This window comes from Plasmopara halstedii, assembly GCF_900000015.1.
Source record: "Plasmopara halstedii genome assembly, contig: Scaffold_555, whole genome shotgun sequence".
Classification (NCBI taxonomy): Eukaryota; Oomycota; class Peronosporomycetes; order Peronosporales; family Peronosporaceae; genus Plasmopara; species Plasmopara halstedii.
Window position 1 is genome coordinate 1727670 of NW_020187475.1, and position 16930 is coordinate 1744599.

The following is a 16930-nucleotide window of genomic DNA, read 5'->3' on the forward strand; positions in this document are numbered from 1 at the left end:
GACCTTCGTTCTAGGCCACCGACCTTAGGTTCTATACTAGAACCAGAACCAGTATGAGTGTAGCGGACCGCAATCCGCCAACTTTTAGAGTACCCACAACCATAACCCAAGGTAAACACACTCTTTCGTTCAAATCCAAACATTATTTTTTTGTTTTATCTGCTTCTACGCCGCCTATATCTAAATCTGTAGGTTTTCCTACTTAATGAGTAGAACCTAGTCTAGCCACGTAGTGGCTTTTTGTAACGGTGTAACCACACCATTATAGTGTTACACCGTCTTATGTAATCTACACACTTGTATGATCACTTGATACCACGGTACGTGTAACCCCGTTACAAATTACGTATTGTAAATATATCTGGCTTGTCACTACACTGTATCATATGCAATATAGAAGGTAATCGTGTCCTAGGTTCATGATGATAAGGGAGATCAGTGTCCCTTCACTAACTGCATTCTGCTACCTTGACTCGTTGTCGCAATTCTTAAGTAGTCATCTCTTTTTCAATATACATGTGCAATAAATGAAGCATACACTCGCGAATTGTTGCACATCCCACTTGAACATCTCCACTTAAACATATACATGGTAGCTTATAACATATAACTTTGATTGATTGCGCTGAGCAAAGCTAAAGAGTTCTGAGTGGTTGCCCGCCATCTTCGTATCATAAATCTGCTATCTTGTTCCCGGACGTCATGCATGCGAGAAGGGATATGTTCAAATTTAATAGCTTGCCATATTGATTACCCGCTTGATTAATATCCAAACGCTTAATGTGGAGTCAAAATACGAAATGTCTTTTAAAATCTTAAACAGCAGATGAGGATCAACTAAACTTTATTAAAATATTGGGGATCTTACAGAACAAGTATTAAATTCCCTTCACCACAACGGCACGGCACTCGGGGCAACTTGGATTATGTTGCATCCACGACATTATACAATCCTCGTGGTAAATGTGCGCACAGGGCAGTTTTACGGAAGATGTATTTTCACTTTGACAACTATTGCTGCAAGCTTGATTGACACAACTGTTGCTACAACTCTTGTCATTTGGCGAGAGTTCGATCACTTCAGTTAATATAAGCGGCTCAAGACATATGCTACACGAATGGTCATAGTAAGAAGGTGATAAACTCACATCGTCGAGAATGAGAACGGCATTCGCATAAGTAAAATTAGCATCCAATATGGTTTCGGGAAGCGAGAGAAAGTCACGCATTAACAGATAAATGCTGATCGTTTCGCTTCCCAGTGATGCTAATAAATATGGCTCTACCACAAGCAATGGGAGAATATCCACTAACGTGTACCAGCAGTCAGACAGAAAAGCCTCGAGCTGTACTTTGCTTCGTTTTATGGTCTTGGCGTCTGCCTGAGCCGTAAAAGCCAAATACTGAAAGTATTTGTACCGTTGAAACACTTCGGTTAGCTTTTGTAGAAATTCCGCGAAAGGTTGCCAGTCAATAATAGCACCTTGACCCCGAATACTCTTTCGTGCACTGAGACGTTCAACCACAGCTGGGCACCGCAAGACAGTACTCACTTGGGCGTAAAATTGACAAAATTTAGAGTGGCTCATTGAGATTACACGGGATGATCGGTGCATGCGTCCGCCATTCGATGCTGCTGTGCTAAGGCCGCTTGTCGTACCAAATGTGAAGGGATTAATAATGGTCAAAATGATAGACACACGATACACGACTGACATGCCCACACAAAGCCAACATGCTTGCACTTGAAGCCTATAGCTGGCAGGCTGAAATTCATTAATTATTTTCTGCAGTCGGCGTTGTACAGGAGCGCAGTGAGTGTTGCTAGGGGTAGTGTGAATCAATTTGATGCGTTTAGTTTCGCGTTCCCATTCCAGAATTTGTTTTGTCATTACTTTCGGGTTGAAAAATTCAAAGTAACAAAGAGAAAGACCAAGCCGGACAAGTTGGGCTTGTGTGACGTTGAAGACGAAGCTGAAACGAAATTCGAGCACCAGTCTTGTTGACCAGCCCAAAATTTACTATGGTTACTGTCTTTGTGATCTTTAGCATCGGAGTCCAGCTTGTATTGCGGTTATGAGTCTGGTGATTTGAGGTGAGGTGTCTTGTCACGCTGGTTAGTGAAGCTGGCAGAGTGGATCATAAAGCAGGGACAGCCTTTCTAATGTGATGTTGTTACCGTCCCTTCACTCATCATTCAGCGCCAGATTTGTATCGCATGCAGGCAATCGAATCGAGAAAGACTGTGCCGTTTCGGAGGACTCAGACTTCGAAGTATTTCTAGGCGAATGTCGCAAGTATTCGTCCCCACGTCAAGCTCTATGGACGCGAAACAACGGCTCCTCGATAATTACTAATAGTTGTCGGGAAATTTAATGTACACCCATTTAACAACGTAAGAAGCCGGACGATACGCGTTAAATATCGCTTGAATGAATTTAAGTCATCTATAACAACCTTATTCAGATAATCTCAATTCTTTATCATAACCTTCTACTCGATAAGTGAATTCTGAGTATAAGCACCAGGCAGACTGCTAATGTAACTCTGTCTGTCTGACCAGCGATCTGGGCTCTATGCGCTGGTAGGTACGGGCGACTCGACAAGTCAATTTTGAGGAGGCTTAAGCTGATGAACTGATTCCTTTTTTAGCAATGATGAGATCAACCATTGTCCCAAGATGTTTGTAGAGCTAGTTTTTTCACTGTTCTTTAACTTGACAAAGCCGTCATTCCTTACAGGGTGCGTTGTTGCTGAAAATATTTTCCATTCCTTGATTGAGATTTGAAGTCCATACAAAAGTATTAATGAGGTCGTTCAATAGCTGTCTCAAATATGATACTTTTTTTAGGTCTCTACAGTTTTTTAATATTGCTAATTGCGATCAGTTTGTATTTAGTAAAATAATCTGAGTCGACTTTTCTCTATTTCATACCTCAAGACTCAAAGCTTTTAGTCCTATCGTTTTCCCCATTTTTTTTGAAATTTGCTTTAGATGACGATCGGCATCCAGACGCTCAACAGAGAGAATGAAGCCATTCACTTTAATGAGATTCTAAACAGCTACTTCCGAATGTCGAAATCCTCTGATAAACGTCGAAAAAGACCGACAATTCAGCAAGCACAGATTCAGTCCACTGAAAATGATAGCAAAACATGTTTAAAGCAGCTTAAGCGACTACTTCGAGACGCTGATGTGGCAATACAATCTCAATATATTCAGAAACTTTACGCATGTGTTCTTTATCAGCTCAAACGAGCCAAGACATCACCTAGTATTCTCTCGAGAGTGAGTCGCTATGCTTCTTGAGTGGTTGACTACCGATATTCATGTCAATTTTAATTTTTTCAGGTAATGGAGCTCTGTCAGGAGATTTTCAGACGATCAGCAATGTTCCGAGCGCTCATAGCAACGAATTCAGCATCTTTTTTCAATCAACTTCTACTGTCAGCTGGTGATAACCCAAATGCCAATGTTTCGAGGGCGTTGCGAGCTAGGAGTCGAGACTCAAAGCAGGTACTAGCAGTATTAACGCTGATTGAGACTTGGAAGCAGGAGTTCGGAGAGCGATATCCATCAATGGTAGCGGGTTATAGTACATTAGTGGAGCGAGGGTATTGCTTTCCAAACAAACGTGAGAAGCAGCAAAAAGAGAGCGAAATAGAGGCAGAAAGAGAAAGACATCGCGAGCAAGTGCTACATGTTAAAAGACAGCAACGTGATCGCGAGATGAAGCAGTTTGTGCCGGAAATGGAAATTGTGCTCATTGAGATGAATCGCGTGTTTGAGATTCTGATCCCGACATTGGATACATTTTTAGTAGGAGATCATAATCACGAAGAGAGGAAAGAAGCATTATCGGCAGGGCATAGGAAGTTTTATAATACCGAAGAGATAGACGAAGAGTCTAGTGGGCGTGGTAGTGCCCTTACGAAGGAACATTATGGAGAAAACCTTCAGTGGGAGAAAGAGTCGATTCTAAATACGAATCTTGAAGCTGAAACTGAGGAAAGTGTGGAATGGGAGAGTGTCATCGGAAATGAAGATGACGCATCTGACAAAAACGTAATCGCAAGTCAGAGTAGCGATGAAGATCAGATGGACGTTAATGATATTGTACAGAAGTACGGGCTTGGTAGCTCTTCTTACCAGTTAACAGTTGAAGTACCAAACAAGATGTGTGAAGAATCTTCAGATAACGACGCACTGTTTAAAGCTCTTGCCGATAGTGCTATCCGCATTCGGAAACGATTTCTACCACTTCTATCAGACTGGCAACAACACTCTACGTTGACAGATCAGAGCTCATCCAGTCCTTCGGTACTTCCGTCACAACGTGAGATCTTACAACAAATACTTGATTTGCGTGATCGAATGACGCGTGCGCTGCTTAAGTGGGATGATCTCAATGGCTCGAAAGTAGTACAAGATGAAACGTTTGTTCAGTCAGCGGTCGTTTCGCTACCTCTCGAGTCCTACAGTTCACCCACTAAGCGCAGACGTCAGCAATGATTTCAAGAACTTTGTATAGTTCATTGCTCAAATTTAGCAAGAGGCCATTGCGATGCGCAATGCTAAGAAAAGATTCTCTATGTGATGAAGAAGAAACTGACAGTGACTCCGCTGTCTGGAGTTCTCGTTAGCTATCTGATGGATAGGTGTGAAAGGTATAACGACCTCAGTCTATGCTGATGAAACTGTTAAGGCGATTCAAGCAGCCTTTCATAATCTCATTTTGATTAAGAACCTTACGACAATAGTACGACATCAATATTAACTGCCTTGTCAGCCATAATAGACACAAAACTGCTGACTTTCTGTGTTTAATCACCATGTCCTTTGTAGAAACGTTAATTAAATGTCAAATTTCTCACTGGGCGGTGCTCCCGTTGACTGTCCACTCGCACAACGGCTGCGCAATGGCGTTTTAGCCATCTCTTCTATTGATTCACGTAATTTTTCACTTCCTTCGCGATCCCCGTATCGAGAAAATCTAAAATTTGATCGCGGTGGTACCGTAGATTCTCCATGATTTCGTGCATCTTCTTGTTCTTCATCCAGACTAGCTATATTGACTTGTTCTCCGTGGTCATTTCGGCTCTGAACAGGATTAAGATCTGATTTTGCGACGATAGTCATTCGAAAAGGTTTGTCAAGACCGCGGCGTCGAACTCTCTGGAGCTGATCTTGAGGTTCATGTACATAGATGGTAGTCCCTTGATGGGGAGTCAACGCTCGAGACGCAGATGTGCGTGAGCTGAAAGTTGGGAGTGCTGGAGGTACCGCTGGACATGGAGGGGGTGGCGCTCTCTTTGGGTTTCCTGACGGGGAAATAATTTTGGACGATTCATTCGCTGAAGATGACAGTGCAGTTCGTTGACGCGGAGGCGCATGCGTCAGCTCACTTGAGTTCATCACGCCACGCAAACTGGCCACGAGATCGGGAGGAGCTCGAGGACCAGAAGATCCGCATTTTATTGACGTACTCGCAATCGCTTGATGTGGCTTTTGTACAAAATCAGACGTCACTTGGTTCTCAGGTTCCGGTTCGTCTTCAGTATTCTTTTCTCTAACGAGTGGGATATCGATCTCACGCTGCACAGTCTCGAGGCGTTGGCAAAGCCGACCGATTTTTCGTGCAAGTCGTTCAATCCTTGGACTCTTCAAGTTTGCGACAGCAGGTTCAATTAGTAAGGATGCAGGTTCATTCAAGTGAGTGCTGACAGTTGGTTCGGGTTGACGGGCCCATCGAATTGCCTGTGCTAACAGACGCGAGTCGTCCGCAACGTTTAGCTGTGTCGGTCTTGGTGATGGCAAGGGCTCGCCCGCATTTTGGTGGTCCAGCGATCGAGCTGAGGCTGAAAGAAGCGAAGATCGTGGCGAATGAAGCTCAAGCCTGTCACTTTTCGACTCACTAGAATGCGTGCTGTTTACATCTTTCGTGAAACTCAAAGCGAGGGCTCCATTCGAGTGATCCAATAACGGACGCCTTAATTTATTGCCACCGATTGACACAAGTGCATCATCGATGTCCGAGCTAGAGGTGTCCAGCAATTCTCTAATTTTAATTAAACAATCATAAAGTTCATCATACCGCTCTGCTTCGATGTCGTCTCTTTGACCATTCTGAAGCATCATACTATGACGTTCATTTTCTTCCTCTGCCTCCAGAATCGCCACATTAATCGTGTCACAAATCTGTCTCACATTCTCAACCAGTCGTGTTACGGCTTTTCTTTTCGCTTCAGTCGACACTGCACGTGAGGTCAGTTTTAAATTCTGCAAAGTCGTAGAATTTCGTCCCCTCGGTATAGACTCGATTGATGTGCGCTGGTATTGTAAGTTGCCGTCAGACTCGCGTTTGTATCCATCGTGGTGATTACTGCTGTGACTAGAGCCCGAGAAATGCCAAAGCGAATGCTCTGGTGTGAACCGTAGAGTTGAATGATGCAGCGATTCTTCCTTCGGTAGTTCTCGATGCTTCGGATAGCGTAAGCCATTCATGTAGGTGTCTGTATTTATATTGGTCGTCTGTGTTGTGGATTCAAAAAAACCATCTTCGCTTCGAGTAACTCCGGAAAACATGCTGGTGCTTGCGCGACTACCTGCTTGTGCCATACAAACAGAACAAACGCGCAACGAATGTGTATGTTCATTTAGTGGTTCATCCAGCTCTCGTAAAGGCGCACATGTCGAACATACGACTTCACCACACGTGGTACAGTGATATTTCCGATGAAAGTAAAAGCTACGTAGACAAACAGCACATGCCTTACGCTCCTTTGAGGACACCCAGTTCCATTCGTCTAGATACTGCAATCTCCCCATCCGTTGGCGTTCTAACAATCCTTTAACACGATGCACAGCTGTAACATAATTGACCATAATTTCCTCCATTGCCACCCTCACAGCTGCCGATTCCAAAGCACCATCCACTTGTGCAATAGCAGTGACTTTTAATATATTTGTTTGGCGTGTCTTCGTAATCAAGAAACCGGTGCGTACAAATTGGCCACGTAAGATGTCATATCTTTCTAATGTCGGTACTTCTCGATCTTTTGCAATTGATTCTTGAATGCAGAAACCAACGACACTGTTAGGAGCAGAACGATCCTTTTTCTTACCAGCATACTCCAAGTAACAAAAGTCTAACCTTGTTGATGTCTCTTTTCTCTTATTCCTAAGTAGACACCATTTCACAGCTCTATATGAGTAGTTTGGTTTTGTTTGTTCCGATGATGTTGGAAAGGTCAATAGTGTCTGCGTATCCACCACGTTGTCACCGTACAAATAACTCGAAGCTCGTCGTGCATCTCGTGTCTTAACCTTTGCAATAGCCTCAAGTATTTCATCTGTCTGTACATCCACTAGATGAGCACTCGATTTAAAAATAATCGACGGTTGTTGTGCTACCGGCTGTTTCGTATTCAGTTGGATATCCCAAAACTGCGCCTTTTGAACGATGCGATTGTTGCGGGCCTTTAAATCCGTCCAGCGGTAGATGCAGTCCGCGTCGTCAATGATGCGCATTAACTGAGATACCCGTTCTTTACCTAAACGTCGGTAGTGCATAATCTCATCTATTGTAAGCACCACTTGCGGAAAGAACCCCGAATATAGTGGAAACGGAAGCTCAGTCGCCATGATGGACAATTTAGGTCTGAAGAGACAGTGTACATCACATCAACACAATCTTCAGACTGACTCTTCAAAGAGACAGAGTAGATGTATCTGCTGAAAAACGATTCGAAGAGTACGAATGACATATGAAACTAAGGCAGACTGTACAATTCGTTTGCCCGATATTCAAGACTACAACAGAATGATTTAAGCGCGTGATATATGTACAAAAATCATGTAAGATCAGACGGTATCATTTCGCACGAAATTTCAATTTTTATGCTTCTAATTTGTGAGTGCCTGATCACTACGGTGGTCACGTACTGTGACGGATTAATTCGGGTCACTTGGTCACTTGGTCACTTGCTGTTCTGATATGCTGTTTATCTAGCTATATCAATTGTACTACGAAACACTTCACTGTTGCCGCACAAAAAAGATATCATAGGTACTTTCACGTCGTCGTGACCAGTTGCCAGTAATCTATCATCATGCTTCCTCTGTAATTGTCTTGTGTTCCCGGATATTTGATAACTTCAGCTATCTATAGCTGTCGATGTAGGTTCTGAGAACGGGCAAGCACTTCGCCTTGCTCATCATGATAATATCAAATATCTTGGATCAGATGGGGCATCGTCGGATCACAACTGCCATCACCCTGTCTGATGCATCATGGAGAGCAATAATTTGAATTACTCATGCCAAACGAACTCCACGGATGTAGTTTCGGCCACAAAGAGCTGATAGAATTCTCATTTCAGCAGTGATGCTTGAAAACAACCTATTATAAAAAATTGCCCCACAACGATGGCTGGTAGCGATCCCAATGCAATTATTTCGCTAAAAGTACAGATGTGGTCACTTTAATGAGCTTGACCCTTTAAATTAAGGCTGGAATGGTGTCAGAGATAGATTGAGCATCTGATTTCGCTGTGGTCTGCATATGTAGATATAATGAATGGCTCTATTTACTTGTATTTGGACTCGAACATCCAGCCGATAAACCATAAGGAGCAAGCAGTTCGTTTATAAACATAGTCCGCGAAACTATTTAACATTTTAAGAACTCTCAAATCACTCAAACGCTTTGTGATCCCTCTGATTACTTGCATGTCATAGCAGACAATCAAGTTGATCGCCTCCACCTCAAAGACACACCTGTCGAGGCAAACATTTAGGATTCCGCTTCGTGCTGAAAATAGTCACATAAATCATATAAATATATAGTTTTCAAGAACGTCAGTAAATTAGTTTCAACCGAGTGTTTAACATTCTGCCGGATCAAAGCAAGGTATATCATCCCTTCGAGAGTTGCGAAAGCTCACACAATATAAAAATAGTAACGTAGATTTCATATGCAAAGGTAAATAACTAATCATCGCTTACTTTTAGTTTACTACGCAATTAGCTCAACAGCTGATGAGCGAGCTCCCACACACACCACTTACCAGCATCGAAGAGCTTAAAGTTGATATAGGATTAATCCACTACAACGTCTTTGGCTCATTATCAGCATTGTGGAAGTTCATAATTCGATTAAAAGCAATTGAGTTTTTTCAATAACGCTCTCACACATACTTTATCAAAATTGTCGTATTGTGATCGCCCGACTTAGCAGACTGGAAAGTAGGGTTTTAAGTTATCGAGAAAATTCGATCTGAGAGTAATATTAAAGTAAACTATAAACAAACAAAGCACTGGTCTTGCTCAAAATGTCCAGCTTTCTTTACAAATTTTCTTATTTATGATATACAATTGGCAAAAATTAGCTTAACTTTCGCCCTGAACCAGCACCATGAGCGTACGTTGTCTTCCGCTTCATCCAGATCACATCTCAACTACATAAATGACTATTCACAACGATTCTGCGATATACTTTCGAACTTTTACTTACGCTGTGTCGTTGTCGATATTTCTATCAGGATACACAACCACAGCCAAAGATATCCATGGAGCAAATGCAACAACAACAGATGAAGCAGCAGTGCGTACGCTGATCTATACTGTTTTTATGCCATATTGTGCTCACCTTCATTCCATCATGATGAGTAGAGAGCAAGATCAGATGCGTCAGCATATCATGCAACAAGTTATGTTGCCCAACGCCCGCGAGCGTTGTACGTTGGAACTATTACAAGCATTTTTTTAGTAAGAAATATCACTGATGAAACATTCTAGTGGCTAGAATAGCGATTGTGAAGCCAGAGAAGGCTCGTGCGATCGAGGACTTGGTGGCTCAGATGGCGCAACGTGGTCAGCTGGCGGCCAAGATCGACGAGGATAAGCTCATTGAGTTGCTCAATCAGGTAGGCGTCAGTGAGGAGAACCAGCGCACAAAAGTTACGGTATGAGAAGGATCAATATTATTTTTTTGGCTGAAATAACTTACGACAAGATAGTAGAGCTCATGATTCCTTGTCATGTAGATGAAACGACGGACGTACTTTGATGACGACGATGAAGATGATGATGATGACGACTTTTAAGCTCAAATCTAGAAATTAACTTTGGGGCAGAATGTTATATATTTTGAAGTCGTGTTACTTTTGTGTTGACAGCACGAATGTAAGGAATTCAAACCCTAATCAAAAACCTGGCATAAAAGTTTTAAGATTGTGAAACAAATCAAAATTCTTGCAAGAAATGCTTACAACACTCCAAAAGAGATGACTGCGGCCGTAAAATATGATCTCTGCTGCTTCATGCCCTTTTCTTCCTTAGATGCAGTTGTTAATAGCACTCGCTTTTTTTTCGTTGCCTATTTTCACGTTTGTGCTTAAACTCATCTTGTGCTTGTGTTAAAACCGTCTGCACCTCACAATTTCAAAATTTCATCGCCACAACGTATTTTACGTCAATTTTTTGGCTGTAGACTCTTTTTCATTTCTTTCTTTTACTTCAGCGTCATTTTGTCACATCTTTCGCTTGTATTAATTTTTAAATTTATTTTGTGGCTGTCTTATGTCAAAATAGTACTAGTTAATGTTGACGTTAAATGTGTGAAGAGTGAAAAGTCTAGGCATTACCCTTCGTTCCAGCTTTAGATGCTCGTGTATCAAGGTAAGCCACAATAACCGTCGTATCATCAATTACTTGCTCTTCTTTCATCCATCGACGATTTGCTTCCATAATCAACAAATCCACTGCAGTCTTTGGATCTTTATGCTTCATGGCCATTTCAATACACTCTTCGTTTGACATAAATTCCCATAAACCATCAGTAGCTATGACCAAGCATCGATCATTCTCATCGAGCCATCGTGTCGTGAATTCAGGCTCAGAAATGACACCAGCCGTGTGAGCAACTGCATCCCCAAGCGAGCGTGACATGGCAAGGCCTGGCACGTCCATGTGTCCCAACCAAACACGAGGAGGTCCATCAATACCATCGTCATACTCAACTGCAAATACTCGACCACCTCTAGCAAGAATTCGAGTCTTTTCATCCGGTCGATCAGGTTTATGGTCAACAGAAAGCTCTTGAAAGCCGATCTTTTCAGGACATGATGGACTATGCGCATGCATAAAGCCCCGAGCGATCCGTGAGTCTCCAACATTCCCGACGACTACAAGATTCTCACGTATAACAGTCACAACTGCAGTCGTTCCACTAAATTCGGTATCAATACTTAGATCGGACAAAACTGCCTGTTCCACTAATTGCAATGTATCTGTAATAGCGGATTGTAACCTTTCAGCATCCTGCTCAATCTTTTCGGACCGTGCGAACTTTGGGTGCTGAAACAACTTTACTGGAAATTGATCCCGAATCGCACCCGAGACGCCGTCTCCAGCTTCTCCGTGACCGTCAAACACACACAAGAGCAAGGACTGTGTCTTTTGATCGTATTTAATCACCATTGCATCCTGGTTCTTTTTACGTGAATTATATGGTGCATATCCTCTCTTTGAAAACCCAGCGAACGCTACAGCCGCACACGTTCCGTCTGCTAATACTTGAGCACTACTGGCTACGTCGTCAAGAGTGACTGCGGCCATTCCATCGACAAGTTTATTGTCACTTGCTACTGACAATCGACGACGTTGCAGTCCGAGCGAATGGTCGCCTCCTATCTGGGCTACAGGAAGCTTGCCAGGTGTCTTGATGGAGATTCCTTTCGGAGATGCTACGTTTGGGGCCGTAGCCTCTTGTTGCCGAACTTTAGTCAGCGAATTCATCTTGTGAGCCGGTCGGGAAGACATCGTTTATAAGGAGTAGCTAAAATTCCGGAGAGCCGGGCGACTGCAAATAGGAGAATAATGTGAATTGACTTCACTACACTCTAATTAAAGTCCTTAAAGATAGCTGACGAGACGCAGCTTAACCTTTTAAGTGTGCGAGGGGACAGACGGGATAAGTTCGGACAGACCAATCACGACAGTGCTAAGATGAGCAAGTAGGTTCCCATCTAATTCAATCGAAAATGTAACTTCTCATAACTTCATGGGTCCGGAATCTAAAAGTAGTCGACAGAACGCATAAGAGTCGCGTTTTCACGCCCAGCACTGTTCAATCACTGTCCTCGTCACTATCTTCCGACGATGACAGACTGAGTGAAATGGTATTTGGGGCATCGTCTTCACTATCGCCCGATTCACTTGAACTCTCACTTTCGGCCGAGCCAGTATCGCGCTCTTCCACTTTGCGTTTCTTGCGCAATGTGTCGACGTCATCCACGATTTCATCGTCATATAGTGGTACACGTTTTTCAGGTAGCTTAAATTTCTTGCGTAGAATCTCCATGGCATCCGACGGAAGTGGATCTCCCGTTTTCCACGACTCTGGCAATGTTATTCCATGTTCAATGAAAAAAGGACGACCCATGTAATGGAGCAAAGCATCGAGGGGTAAATCCACGGGATCTCCAGGTCTCCATCCCGGTGGCATTTGTTTTCGGATTTGTGCATCACTTGCACCTAATCCAATAGGAATTTCGAGCTTTTCAATAGTTTCCTTCTCTCCTTCTTGCTTAACTCTCGCAGTACTTGATGTATACTTCTCAGGCCCTTGCGTCACAATCTCCGCTACGATACCTCGACTAAGCACGCCCGCACGCATCATGTGTTCTTGTGGTGCTGGTGGCATAAATCCAAACATTGGAAACTGGACTATCCAACATTAGACGGAGTCTCATCAGTACATTAAAATGAATCACGTACACCAGGTTGCCATTCTTTTGGCGCGGACGTTGTGCCTGCAATACGGTGTGCATACGCAATAACATTGCGCGGGTCCAATTTGACTGCATTGCGATAAATGAAGTAAGACGACAATCAGTAGCATATCGTGAGCTTTTCCGTCTCTTACCTTGAACTTGACGCTTCGCGTTTTGCAACACAACTTGATGCTTTTTCAATACATTCGCAATATTTTCTTGAGACTGACGTAGCTGTGCTGCATACTGAATCACCTTCTGTTCCTTTCCCTTAATCTCAGCCTCAATGCGAAGTAATTCTTTCTGTGTCACTTGGTGTCTTGCCACTACAACGCAATACTAAGTTCGCACGCATCTTAAACTCTCGTAGATCAAACGTACATTTTTTCACAGTCACAAGTAAATCGCGATCTTTTTCTAGCACTTTGTTAAATATCTCATTCACTGTACGTAGTCTCGTGGCTGTAATCGTCGTGGACGGAGGCCTACGGTCATGTAGCAAACAACATTGTAAACATGGAATATACAAATCCATATGCAAGGGATAAATTCCATACAAAGAGGCTGTGTAGAGTGACTCAAGTAGCTTGGTTACTAGATATCGGTGCTCGTGGAGCACCACCTCCATCTCCTCGCGGATGCTCCCACCCATAGTTTTGTATCAAAGTCTAAAAATTGGTTGATAATTCCGACAATTTAACGATTTTAACTACATTAATAATCCCACCATAATGAACATTTCGCTCGTCTTGAATGGCGACGGACTTACGCACTTACTAGTGTTGGGTGTCTTTCTTCATGTGCTATACGTATTAAGTATCTTTGACATTTACTTTACATCTCCTGTGGTACAGCATATTGAAAGTATCGCGTATACTGATGCACCACCTGCAAAGCGTGTGGTGATTTTCGTCGCTGACGGCTGTAGAGCAGACAAGTTTTTCGAAACGAATGCATCAAGTACAGAGCTTCGCGTCTCGTTCTTACGCAAGATCATTGAGACACAAGGTAGTTGGGGAGTCTCCCATACACGTGTACCAACAGAAAGCCGCCCTGGCCACGTGGCTCTTTTCGCCGGTATGTATGAAGACGTTAGTGCTGTGACGAAAGGTTGGGCTGATAACCCTGTGGATTTTGATTCAATTTTTAATCAAAGTACAAGTGCATTTTTATTTGGAAGTCCTGATATTGTGCCCATGTTTGCTCGATATGTATCACAAGCACATGAAGAGCATTATTCTCATGAGGAAGAAGATTTTGCTAAACGAGATGCGTCCGAGTTAGATGTTTGGGTTTTTCAGCGTTTAAAGAATTTGTTTCAAAGTGCAAGTGACGATGATGTTTTACAGACACGATTGAACACGAATGGAGTGATAATATTCTGTCATTATCTAGGAATTGACTCGAACGGCCACGCTCATCGACCTAATTCTATGAATTATTTAAACAATATTGCACTTGTGGATGAACTTGTAGAAAAAAGCTACCGTTTTATCGAAGACTATTATAATAACGATGGACGTACCGCATATGTTTTTACTGCTGACCATGGAATGAGCTTAAAAGGAGCTCATGGAGATGGTGATCCCGCAAATACACGGACTCCATTAGTCGTCTGGGGGGCAGGTGTTCAAGGGCCTACAAAGGTGCAAGAGTTAAATAATTTTGACATTAATCTTCCAACGCAATCTCGTGCTCAAGTACGTGCTCAACTACAAGCACAAGTGCAGCAAGAACAAATTGCAAAGAAAACTTGGGGAAGTCTTTCTCATTATATGCGCAAAGATGTAATGCAAGCTGATGTTGCACCTCTTATAAGTGCTTTGTTAGGACTGCCATATCCACGCAATTCAGTTGGAGTCTTGCCATTTTCGTATCTGGCCAAGGGAGCGTATCGAGCTAAAGCAGTACGGTCGAATGCTCGACAACTGTATCTGCATGCATTACGAAAAGAGCAAGAGAAAAAATCACGCACTCTATGGCACTTTGCTCCATATGGTCCATTTCGAGACCGTGTACCAGATCTGTTGCAAACTCTTGAGAGTGCGTATAACGAGGAGAAAGAGAAAGGCTATGAACATGTCGAAGTATTGAGTCAAGAGCTCATTGACATTTGTTTACGATCGTTGGTGTATTTCCAGCGATATGACTGGTTCTTTTTACTTAGTATTGTGGTGTTGGGATATCTTGGATGGATGATCGTGCTACTTATTGCATACTTACATCCACGTAAATTTACGTTGTTGTGGTTAATTGGTCCACTCGGGAAGCAAGTAGACATCAAATTGTTCGTAGGACTCTTTGGAACGTTTCTATATCTAGCTCTTGAACATTCTCCATTCACGTATTACCTCTATGTAACATTTCCACTTGTTTTCAGTCTCTTCGTGTGGAATCATACAAATATGATACAACTAGACTGTGATCATACAAGAAGCAAGATTACTTCGTACAGGTGGCTGCAGTATGTTGAAATTGCACTTATTCTCGTATGTTTAGAACTCGTTGTGTGGGGCTATAAACAGCGTGAAATTTTTGGGATGCTTTTCGCGCTTCTTGCTTTTTGGCCATTTGTTGGTCATGTATCATATTCTCAAAGATATGAACAGACATTGGGCACTTCTACTTCACCGACTCGCTCGTGGACCATCAGTTGTATTCTTCTTTCGATTTTTCCGTATCTACCTACTGAATACGGAGAACATACTGCATTGGTGCATGTGGGTGGACTGTGTATTGTGTTCTTTGCTGTTGCAGTACGGAGGTTCACACCAACAGACCACGTGCTCTGGAAACGCTCAACTTTTATAGTCGGAGCGTTGCCACTTCTGCTATCTTTAGTGACTCTACACAAAACGATGCAGTATCTTGACGGAGATCGTAGCAAACCACCACTTTTTCTTACAATTGCGAATTGGTTATTAGCTGGAACTCCAATCGTGGCTCTTCTTGTCTATATTCATCGAAGTGCTCGCAATTATGAATTTGATGATCAATTAGATGATGTCGAACGCTTCATGAAACGTCTTGTGGAAGTGATACTCGCATTTGCTCCTTCATTTATTCTACTCAGTATCGCGTACGAGACACTCTTTTACGTGGTACTCTGTTTCGTTCTTGTGAGTTGGTTACGGTTAGAAGCTCAAATGGAACCTTCGGGTATGTGGCGGGAATTTCAACGTGCGTTTGTGTTTTTGCTACTTGTGAATATTGCTTTCTTTGGTACGGGCAATGTCGCGAGTATGAGTAGCTTTGAGATTTCTTCTACCTATCGCTTTGTCACAGTCTTTGCACCGTTTACTATGGGCGCGTTATTAATTGGCAAGATTCTCATTCCATTTATGATTGTGGCATGCACATTTCATCTAATTCTCCTGCTTCCAGCAACTTCATCATCAGTAGATTCAAATCAATCTCGTTTGCCAGCAACGCGCTACTTTCTGCTGGTTGTTGCCATGTCAGATTTACTTGCACTTCACTTTTTGTTTTTGGTGAAAAATGAAGGCAGTTGGAAAGAAATTGGGAATTCTATCTCCATGTTTGGAATTGTAAATGCTCAAATTGTATTCATTCCGGTACTCTTTCTATTAGCACGTACTTTTGTGAGAGGTCTTGTACCAGATTGTGCTGACACAATCTATCATGAGAAGAAATATCGATAGATACAAATTACGATAGAATTAATATTTTAAGTCTATCAAGCGTCCCCAACTCGAAAAATTAATCGACTTTGTAACGGTTACAGAACGTACAAAGATGTGGATTACACAAGTTGGTGTAATCACACAATCGTGTGGCTACACCGTAACAAGAAGCCACTATGTGGCATGCCTGCCAGGGGTTATGTTTATGAATAAGTTTTACTATTTAAACAGAAAAACCTAAAATTTTAGATGTAGACGGCTCTGCCGCAAAAATAACAAAAAAAATACAGTTTCAAGTTTTGAACGGAAGAGTACATCTGCTCTGGGTAAGGTTTTGGGTACTCTTGGAGAGAGGAGATTGCGATCCGCTACGCTATGACTGATTCTGGTATAAAACGTAAGGTCGGTGACATTGAAGAGTTTTCTCTAAGTAAAGAGCTACCTACGGCAGCCCCGCTGCCCTTGGTAGCACTTGTACTCAATATACGCCTGAGTCATTACGACTGATC

The 16930-nt window shown here is 42.6% G+C and overlaps 7 protein-coding genes across 7 annotated transcripts; 3 read left to right on the forward strand and 4 right to left on the reverse strand.

Moving 5' to 3' along the window:
- Positions 1 to 878: 878 nt before the first annotated feature.
- Positions 879 to 1892, reverse strand: PHALS_11869 (kazal-like serine protease inhibitor domain and phox-like domain-containing protein; the record flags this gene model as incomplete). The annotated part of the gene is made up of 1 exon (XM_024727308.1): positions 879 to 1892. One exon carries the CDS (start codon positions 1890 to 1892, stop codon positions 879 to 881), a length of 1014 nt encoding a protein of 337 aa, XP_024577898.1.
- Positions 1893 to 2995: 1103 nt separating this feature from the next.
- On the forward strand, positions 2996 to 4513 carry PHALS_11870 (uv-stimulated scaffold protein a; the record flags this gene model as incomplete). Its single annotated transcript, XM_024727309.1, has 2 exons — positions 2996 to 3289; positions 3353 to 4513. The coding sequence occupies 2 exons, from the start codon at positions 2996 to 2998 to the stop codon at positions 4511 to 4513; spliced, it is 1455 nt and encodes a 484-aa protein (XP_024577899.1).
- A 342-nt stretch (positions 4514 to 4855) lies between these two features.
- Positions 4856 to 7645, reverse strand: PHALS_11871 (hypothetical protein PPTG_08561; the record flags this gene model as incomplete). Its single annotated transcript, XM_024727310.1, has 2 exons — positions 4856 to 7357; positions 7415 to 7645. 2 exons carry the CDS (start codon positions 7643 to 7645, stop codon positions 4856 to 4858), a joined length of 2733 nt encoding a protein of 910 aa, XP_024577900.1.
- Positions 7646 to 9416: 1771 nt separating this feature from the next.
- PHALS_11872 (dna-binding tfar19-related protein) lies at positions 9417 to 10107 on the forward strand (the record flags this gene model as incomplete). Its single annotated transcript, XM_024727311.1, has 5 exons — positions 9417 to 9422; positions 9544 to 9605; positions 9674 to 9738; positions 9800 to 9966; positions 10048 to 10107. The coding sequence occupies 5 exons, from the start codon at positions 9417 to 9419 to the stop codon at positions 10105 to 10107; spliced, it is 360 nt and encodes a 119-aa protein (XP_024577901.1).
- A 95-nt stretch (positions 10108 to 10202) lies between these two features.
- Positions 10203 to 11824, reverse strand: PHALS_11873 (protein phosphatase; the record flags this gene model as incomplete). The annotated part of the gene is made up of 3 exons (XM_024727312.1): positions 10203 to 10214; positions 10273 to 10337; positions 10648 to 11824. 3 exons carry the CDS (start codon positions 11822 to 11824, stop codon positions 10203 to 10205), a joined length of 1254 nt encoding a protein of 417 aa, XP_024577902.1.
- A 307-nt stretch (positions 11825 to 12131) lies between these two features.
- PHALS_11874 (hypothetical protein F443_03694) lies at positions 12132 to 13429 on the reverse strand (the record flags this gene model as incomplete). The annotated part of the gene is made up of 5 exons (XM_024727313.1): positions 12132 to 12725; positions 12782 to 12864; positions 12930 to 13103; positions 13159 to 13262; positions 13335 to 13429. The coding sequence occupies 5 exons, from the start codon at positions 13427 to 13429 to the stop codon at positions 12132 to 12134; spliced, it is 1050 nt and encodes a 349-aa protein (XP_024577903.1).
- A 79-nt stretch (positions 13430 to 13508) lies between these two features.
- On the forward strand, positions 13509 to 16439 carry PHALS_11875 (gpi ethanolamine phosphate; the record flags this gene model as incomplete). The annotated part of the gene is made up of 1 exon (XM_024727315.1): positions 13509 to 16439. One exon carries the CDS (start codon positions 13509 to 13511, stop codon positions 16437 to 16439), a length of 2931 nt encoding a protein of 976 aa, XP_024577904.1.
- Positions 16440 to 16930: the final 491 nt, after the last annotated feature.